Source organism: Erpetoichthys calabaricus, chromosome 17, assembly GCF_900747795.2.
Source record: "Erpetoichthys calabaricus chromosome 17, fErpCal1.3, whole genome shotgun sequence".
In the NCBI taxonomy this organism is placed as follows: domain Eukaryota; kingdom Metazoa; phylum Chordata; class Cladistia; order Polypteriformes; family Polypteridae; genus Erpetoichthys; species Erpetoichthys calabaricus.
In genome coordinates, this window is record NC_041410.2 from 21,074,282 (window position 1) to 21,083,368 (window position 9,087).

At 42.5% G+C, this 9,087-nt stretch overlaps 1 protein-coding gene across 3 annotated transcripts in view; it reads left to right on the forward strand.

Annotated features, from left to right (window-relative positions):
* Positions 1 to 9,087, forward strand: part of apba2b (amyloid beta (A4) precursor protein-binding, family A, member 2b) — a 204,543-nt gene that overhangs the window by 163,267 nt on the left and 32,189 nt on the right. For all 3 annotated transcript variants that reach the window (XM_051920460.1, XM_051920461.1, XM_051920462.1), the window contains one exon: positions 6,353 to 6,532. In XM_051920460.1, the coding sequence (XP_051776420.1) occupies positions 6,353 to 6,532 (180 nt within the window). The remainder of the gene's footprint in view (positions 1 to 6,352; positions 6,533 to 9,087) is intronic.

A 9,087-nucleotide genomic window follows, 5' to 3' on the forward strand; every position in this document is an offset into this window, starting at 1 on the left:
AAGGCTTGATTTTACCGTATAATTTCCGGCATTTTATAAGTCGAATGCGGAAAACTCATGCTGTTGGTCCAAGAGATTACGATATGCTAATGGCCACCTAACCACAGAGAACACAGCCTTTTATTTGTATGTATTGTGCCTACGTGACCACGCGGTAATACTCAAACTATTCCGAAGCGACGTTTGCACTGTTTTGTGTTTTTTGTATCTCACACCCTCGTACACCTTTGTCATAAGGGCATCCCTTATCTAAAATGGAGCGTTCGATCTCATGAAAATATGAAGCTGATTTTAAATTAAAAGTCATTGAATTGGTGAAAGAAACTGGAAACTGCGCTGCTGGAACAAAATTCAATGTGTCTGAGAAACTGGTGTGAGATTGGAGGAGGCAAGAAGATGTAAAAAAAACACAATTAAGTGTTTTGAATGGGCGTATAAGTCGGGGTTTGATTTTATTAGATTTTTCGGGTTTCAAGACCCAACTTATATGCGAGTATATACAGTAGATTGGATTTTTCTCCTTGGGGTACATCAAGTTAGTTGTAGTGTAATTTCTGCAGTCAAGCAAAACATCTTCCACCTTAGCCATCAACTAACCCTTCAGATCCTAATGTGCCTCCAGCACAAGGTAACAGCTGGAATTTACAAGCATCTGGCGGACAACAAAAGTCAACAGAGATGTGCTGTAAGATGGGTACAAACAAGTGTGAAGCAGTCAGGATGAGGATCAGCACCGCCAGGTTTGCAGGAATGGGTTGAGTGCCTTGACCAGGTAGGTGACAAGTGAGGGAAGATGGAAGTGGAGATCAGCAGGTGGATCGGAGCAGCATCAGCAGTTACATAGACATTGTACTGGTAAGATATACTGAAGAGCCAAAAAGCAGGGCCCTCCATTTACTGGTCCAGCAAAGTTCACGCTCTTTCCTGTGGTCGCGAGCTGTGGGTAGGAGAACTGGATCGCCGATACAAGCGGCAGAAATGAGCTTCCTTCACAGAGTGTCTGGGATCAGCCTTAGAAATAGGAGGTGGAGAAGAGTCACTGCTCCTCTTCATCAACAGGAGCCAGATGAAGGGGTCCAAAGCTTCTAGACAACCCCCTGGGAGGAAACCACAGGGCAGACCCCGGAGAGATTTGTCTGCCACCTGGCCTGGGAACGCCTCAGTATCCTCCCAGAGAAGTTGGAGAAGGTGGTAGGAAAAAATGGACATCTGGGTATCTTTGCTTGGACTGCTGCTCCCATGACCTGGACAGGATAAGTGGAAGAAAATGGATGAATGAATGGATGGATGGAATTTATATAGTAACTTATTTTTTCTATTGTTTTTTTGTGACTTTTCCATGCCACCATTTTGTTGACCGTGACAGCCACCATGTTGATGCCCCCCTGCCTTATTGTTGCTGGAGACAGCTACTGAGTGCTACCACTTGATGACTGCAAATGCGTCATGTGACACTAATGCCCTTCTAATATTTAAGGAGGTTCCACATGGGGTATTTTGTCTAAGTATCTGGATACTGTGCAAATAAAAAGCAAAAATCTTTCTGTCAGGTCCAGATATGGGAAGTGCTGAGTAGTAGACAGATGAATTCAAAACTCTAAACACAAAGTGCAGACACAAAGGTGTGCAAGTTTTGTTGGTGAGTGACTGTAAATCAGCCCGCTATAAGTTAATGTGAGTGTCTGCAGGTGTCCTTAGGCTGACACCCCATCCATGGATAGTTCCTCGTACCCGATGCTGTCTGGATAGCCCCCAGACCCTCGTGACCCTGCGCTGCAGTAAGTAAGCCGGTCCTACGATGGCATGTGTGCCTATCAGCACGCCTGGGCTGCTTCCTTTTCTCAGCAGCAGTAAATTGATTAGCTTTTACTACAACACCCGGAACACGAACAGCGATGATTACGAAGACAGGAATGACAAGTTTTCATCTGATTAAAACATGAATTCCAAATTGCTGCTTCGCCTAGTTGTAGGGAAGCAATTTCTGCAGCATAAAATATTTGAAAAATACCAAAGCAATTAATAAACAGGCAATGCAATTAGGACTGGCGGTGATTCGTTTCCCAGAGTCCATGACTGCAGATTAACAATTAGACAAGAAAGTAATGACCAATTACCTTCCAGTTTGAGGAAATATTTAATTTGACGTTAGGACTTGATTTGCATATTTCACGTTCAGTAGTGATGTTATGTGTCATACCATTCCCAGGGGTGGCTTCTGCTGCATAGGTTGCTATTATTGATACGGAGATGAAATGAAAGAGGGGGGAATCTGTGCTGATGAAGAAACAGACGTGAAGTCCCAGCTGGATCTGTGATGCTGGAAAGTCTGAAGTTTGCTTTAAAAATTCGACTTTAACTAAGAGCAGGCCTCTATTTATAATAGAGAGAAAAGACAATACATAATAGATAGATAGATAGATAGATAGATAGATAGATAGATAGATAGATAGATAGATAGATAGATAGATAGATAGATAGATAGATAGATAGATAGATAGATAGATAGATAGATAGATAGATAGATAGATATGAAAGGCACTATATAACAGATCAATAGATGGATAGATAGAAAAGTCACTACATAATAGATCTATATGAAAGGCACTATATAAAAGATAAATAGATAGATAGACAGATAGGAAAGGCACTATATAATAGATAGATAAATAGAGTGAGGGAAATTAAACATATTTCTAATGCAGCTATCAATCCATCCATTATCCAACCCGCTATATCCTAACTACAGGGTCACGGGGGTCTGCTGGAGTCAATCCCAGCCAACACAGGGCACAAAGCAGGAAACAAACCCTGGACAGGGCGCACATACACACACCAAGCACAATTTAGAATCGCCAATGCACCTAACCTGCATGTCTTTGGACTGTGGGAGGAAACTGGAGCACCCGGAGGAAACCCACGCAGACACGGGGAGAACATGCAAACTCCACGCAGGGAGGACCCAGGAAGCGAACCCAGGTCTCCTAACTGCGAGACAGCAACGCTACCACTGCGCCACCGTGCCGCCTAATGCAGTTATGCACTTGAAATTTAGTCAAGACATGAACTCACTAAAATGACACAGCCAAAGAAATCATGACAGTCTAATTCATAAAAAAGTTCTACGCAATAAAGTAGAAAGACACAAGAAAGACGTATAGAAGACACCAAGACTAAGCACTACACACCCGCTGATTCCACTACTTACTTCTCCTATCTGTGTGGGATTAGTGAATGTTGGTAGGTTAGAACTTCCATTCTTTGAACAAGGGTTACCCACCTCTGAATGCAAGTTAACCAATCATTTGCTGCCAAGCTGTCACGCAAGAAACATCTCATGATAAGTAGAGGCAAGGAGCTCCCCCTTGACTTTCGACAGCAAGGTTGTTGATCAACATAGCAGTGGCACTGGTTACCAACAGATTTCTCATCTCCTAAATACTCCTGTAAGCATCACTAGAGCCATTATCTGTAAGCTGAAGGAACATCACTTTATCATCAACTGGCCTCATTCAAGAGCTCCTTGCAAGATTTCCAACCAGGCTATCAGAAGGTTAGCCCACAAGCCAAGAACTGGAAAAGAGCCCCAGGATGACCTGGAAGCAGCAGGTATCGTCTTCACAGAGAAAACAATAGTCAGTGCTCTCCATCTCCACGGTCTCCATGCATGATCACCCAGAAAGACTCCATTACTGAAGAAAAGTCATGTTGAAGCTCATTTGAGGTTTGCTCTTTAACATTTGAAGAAGCCTGCAGACTACTAGGAGAATGTAGTGTGATCAAACCTTTCAGCAACAATACAACATACCATGTTTGGCGGAGAAATGGCTCTGTGTGTGACCCTTCAAAAATACCAGTGATATTTAGAGATGAAGGCATGATGGTATGGGGCTGTTTCTCTTCTTATGGTACTGGTGGATTCCAAATTATTGAAGGGGAGATGAATAGAGCTATGTGCCGGGAAATTTTTGAGACGAATCTGTGGCCATCCACCCAGGACAATGAGGGTGAGATGCCAGTAGACCTTCCAGCAGGACATCGAGCCTAAATGTAATTCAAAGGAGTCTCTCAGTCAATTCTAGAGGAAGAAACTAGTGATGTTGGGATGGCCCAGTTAATCACCAGACTTAAATCCAAGACAATATTTGTGGAAGGAACTGAAGATCAAAACTTACCAGCAGACCAGGGAATCTTCAAGGTTTAAACACTGCTTGTGAAGAAGAATGGGTCAAAATCCCACTGAGCACTGTGAGAACCTTGTTGCTTTAAGCAGGAAGCATCTTGAAGCAGTCATTACAAACAAAGGTTTCTCCACATAGACATTTCAGTTACCATATTCACGTACTTTTTTCTTTGTGTCATTTCACTTTGTGAAACAAAACGTTTTTATGGAATAGAATGTTACGATTTCTTTAACTGTCTCTTTACATGCGGTTAATGCCAATGTCTGGTCTAAATGTAATGTGCATACCTGTATTGGAAATATGTTTAAAGAGAAAAATGTTGTTGTGTTGAATACTTGTTTCCCCTACTATAGATAGTACTTTGCTGTGATGGACTGGCGCCCTTTCTGGTGGTGGCCCCTGGGACTGTTGCATGCTGGGATTAGCTCCAGCTGCTCCATGACCCTACTCTGGATAAGCTGGAAGGATGGATAGATAGAAATTTATTTGTCCAAAGGTAATACCAGAAAGACAAATGTCAGCCCACGATTGAAGGGTGAATGAGGGGTGTCTGTGTTAATGTAGTAAGGAGTCTTCTGGAGGTGTTGTAACAACTTTGTGCAATCATGGATGTCAGTCAGTTGCTAGGTGTTTATTTTATTTTAGTTGTAGAAGTGAGCATTGTGGAAACAAGAGAACAGAACAGATATAAAGAATCCACCCCGTATATTGTTGCTACCAACACAATATGGTCAAGAGTTATCATAAAACACTGAGTCATATCAGACTGATCTAGTGAGTGGTGGGTTCGTTCTTATATTTTCTTGGCAGGAAGAGGCGGGAAAGGAAGTGAGATCAGTAGAAGGGCGTGGTCTGGAACCAGAAGTGGGTGGAGTTTTACGTGGTCAAGAAGAAGCGGGATAGGAAGGGAAGTGAGGTCAGTAGAAGGGCATGGTCTGGAACTGGAGGTGGGCGGAGTGTTACATGGTCAAGAAGAAGCGGGATAGGTAGGGAAGTGAGGTCAATAGAAGGGTGTGGTCTGGAACTGGAAGTGGGCGGAGTTTTACGTGGTCAAGAAGAAGCGGGATAGGTAGGGAAGTGAGGTCAATAGAAGGGCATGGTCTGGAACCGGAAGTGGGCGGAGTTTTACGTGGTCTTCCCTTCTGAAGGTCTATGGAAAATGGAGAAGAGGCATTAGTGCTGTTGATCAACCTCAATCTCTGTTGCTTATCCTTAGCTAAGGCCCTAGACTGCCTCCCATGAACACGTGTGTGACAATTGTTACAAAGCACTTTACAAAGAAGAACAAAGTTAATACTGAGTAAAGAGTTCAAGACAAAGAGAATACTTCACGTCCTCAGTGCCTTGTCATCCAGTCTCATGTTTGTTCCATAGGCGGTCATATTTTCTCACCTCTACATGATGTTTAGGTCTTCCTTTAGGAAATGATTTTGGAATGTGGGAGGCAAAATGGAATACCTGGAGGAAAACATATATTATGCAGACATAACAAGAACATTTAAAGTCCACGTGCTTAATCCATGAGACAAGAGCAGCACTAGCCACTACAACATAATGCCTCTCATCAGTCAAGCACAGATTCAAAAAGCAATGCAGTGTCGCCCCCTGGTGGAAAGGATGTTGGGAGCTAAACTGCAAAGCTGCCAGTTGAGTTGTCATCATTGAGAAAGTCTCATGGAGTCAATTAATCTTTTGAAAAATGAAAGGTTTGAATTTCTCTGTTTTGTTACCCTCCTTTGCCTTGGTATTTGCTCCCGCTTCACATTCTTTCTTTCTTTCTTTCTTTCTTTCTTTCTTTCTTTCTTTCTTTCTTTCTTTCTTTCTTTCTTTCTTTCTTTCTTTCTTCTGTGGCTATTGATAATTCACACAGTATCAATTTATACTGTCTGTACTGGACTGGCACCCTGCATGGCCACCCCTTACTTGGATAGGCAAACGCTGCCCTTACTGGTTTCTGAATAAGGCCTCAGACAGTTTATAGGTTGGTGCACGCAGTCTGAATCCTCTGCTAGAATTAAAAAAGACATACATGATCCGTGAAAATGCAGACACTATAAACTGATGCTGGCTGGCGAGCTGCATTTCCCTTTGAGGTGGGTGCGTTTCCCGCTGCCATCCACTTTTGTTCTAGGACAGTGTTCACTTTTTTAATTGTCTGTCTCCCTCAGGCACAGCTTATCGCTCAGTCTATTGGGCAGGCATTCAGCGTAGCATACCAGGAGTTCCTGCGAGCCAATGGGATCAACCCGGAGGACCTGAGCCAGAAGGAATACAGCGACATCATCAACACGCAGGAGATGTACAATGACGACCTCATCCATTTCTCTAACTCTGAAAACTGTAAAGAGGTGAGATGGCAATGGCTGGGTAATATCGTGCTCATGTTCGCTTGTCCATATGGGCCACCTGCCATGTTTTTTAATGCCAGCTTTGTCAAGATCAGGCATTTTTATGTTGGGCTCCTGGCCATGCCATGCAAATTACACTTGCTTTTGTATTTTAAAATATTTTTTTAAAGCTCACCTCTCTGTAAGACATATTGTGGCATGTTCACCCTGGCGCAAACAGGTGAAAGTATGAAAGATAATTTGTTCCAGAATTATTAAGCACTAAATATGCAATGCATATGCATGTGGTGTGTTGGGTTTTGTCACCATTTTATCATGTCATAATTAAAAACATACCAACTAAATGATCAATGTATTTTCACTACAGCATGCAGTTTTCATGTCAGTTTAAAATCCAATACAAAAGCCCATTGCGTTGGTTACATCTGTACAGAACTCCAAACTTAAAATAACTAAAGGACTCAAGAGCCACACTGCCAAGGATGGAAAGGCACCACACACTCGGCTGGAAGAGATGCAAACAATAAGCGGAACACAAACTGAATCACGTGAAGCGCCTCGTGAACATTAGAACACTCTAGACGAGAACAGGCCATTCAGCCCAACAAAGCTCGCCAGTCCTATCCACTTATTTCTTCCAAAAAAACATCAAGTCGAGTGTTGAAAGACCCTAACGTCTTACTGTCTACCACAATACTTGGTCTCTTATCCCAAGTGTCTATCGGTCTTTGTGTAAAGAAAAACATCCTAATGTTTGTGCGAAATTTACCCTTAATTGCATCCCTGAGTTCTTGATGAACTCATTTTAAACTCTCAGTCTCGATCCACTGTGCTGATTTCCTTTATAATTTGAAACACTTCAATCAGGTCTCCTCTTAATCTTCTTCTGCTTAAACTGTAAAGGCTCAGCTCTTTTAACCTTTCCTCATAATTCAACCCCATAGCCCTGGAATCAGCCTAGTCACTGTTCTCTGGACTTTTTGATTTTGAGTTGAGACCTTTTGACCATTTGAGTTGAAGCTAGATGATCTTGATGATTGTGCACCTTCAGGGTCCACTTTACAAGGCATCCTCAGATATGGGGCAGAGGGCTGCCAGACACGTCCTCGCTATAGCACTTGGTGCCAGCCTGGATTTCCCAGAAGTTGCTCTCTGCTTTCATTTGCTGCATCTTCCTTTGTGCTAATCAGCATGTAGGCCTTCATCTTTTGTGCTCATGAAAACGACCGTCACTGCGGGTCAGTAATTGGCTGCAGCTGGAGACGGGCACCGCCAGCTTATTTAAGGTCTGATCGATAAATGGGCCCATTCCTGCTTTGTCACGCATTTCCTGCTGGATACAGGCCCACCTCTCCGTGGGATGTCTGCGGCTCTATCACTTACTGATAATCACCTGCCGCCTTGCTTCACTGTTTTACATTTTACTCTTGCAGTACCCTGCCAGCTTAAGGGGGTCTTTGCTTTTTGCCTGTTTTATTTTAATACAAAGACGGGTGTTTTCTTTCAGAAATCTTTAATTTTGTCTGTTTGATCACCAAATTCTTACAGTGGGGTAAATTGTTTGAAAAATCGCACATGAATTAGCATTATTTTGAGACAGAGAAGTTATTGTGAGGTGCATGGAGGCCAGGAGACGTCACGTCAGGTAGACTGGTAATGAGGGATGGGCAAAAGTCAGAGGCGAATAGGCTGAAATAACTCGGAAACAAAACCCAATGGCAAACTGAAAGAGAAATCCAGAAAAGAAAGATGAAACCTCGTGCAAGGCTTGCTGGATAAATAAACTTACTACTCTAGAAGGTTTTTAGATATTGATTTTATCCTATGGGTGATGGAGCTTAGGTAGACTTTATCTTCTTCTTCTTCTTTCAGCTGCTCCCGTTAGGGGTTGCCATAGCAGAGCATCTTCTTCCATATCTTTCTGTCTGGATGGATAATATGGTGCTACCATTTTTATAGTAGAAATTCTGCCGACATCATTGAAGTTCTGCTTACGGTCACAACAAAATAAAAGTTACATTTTGTCCAATACTTAAAATGAAGCTTAAAACCCCATAAAATGGGTTCTCCATAATAAGACTGTCATCCAGCAGATAATGGAACAGTGTTTATTTATGACCCACTGGGCACCAGTGTACCAGACGAAGCCATTCGTTCAAACCCAGACATGTTTTTGAGTCAGCAGTAATTTTATATTTGCATTAAAGTTTTTATGCATTTTGGAAATGACAGACACATTTCTACAAAATTCGCTTCTCCAGATGGAAAGACCTGTGGAGACTGGTGACAGTTTAGTGGCTTAGCCACCAGGGGTCACACTGCCTTTCAGCTAATGAAATACAATTGTGATGAAAATTATTCGTTTTATTCAAATATATACTCATATACACTGATGAGCCACAACATTTAAATCACCTGCCTAATATTGTTTAGGTCCTCCTCATGCCACCTGAAGGTGTCCTGTGCTATCTGGTACCAAAACATTACCAGCAGATCCTTTAAGTTGTCTGAATTGCAAAGTTGGGTCTCCATAGATCAGAGCTGTTGTTCCAGCG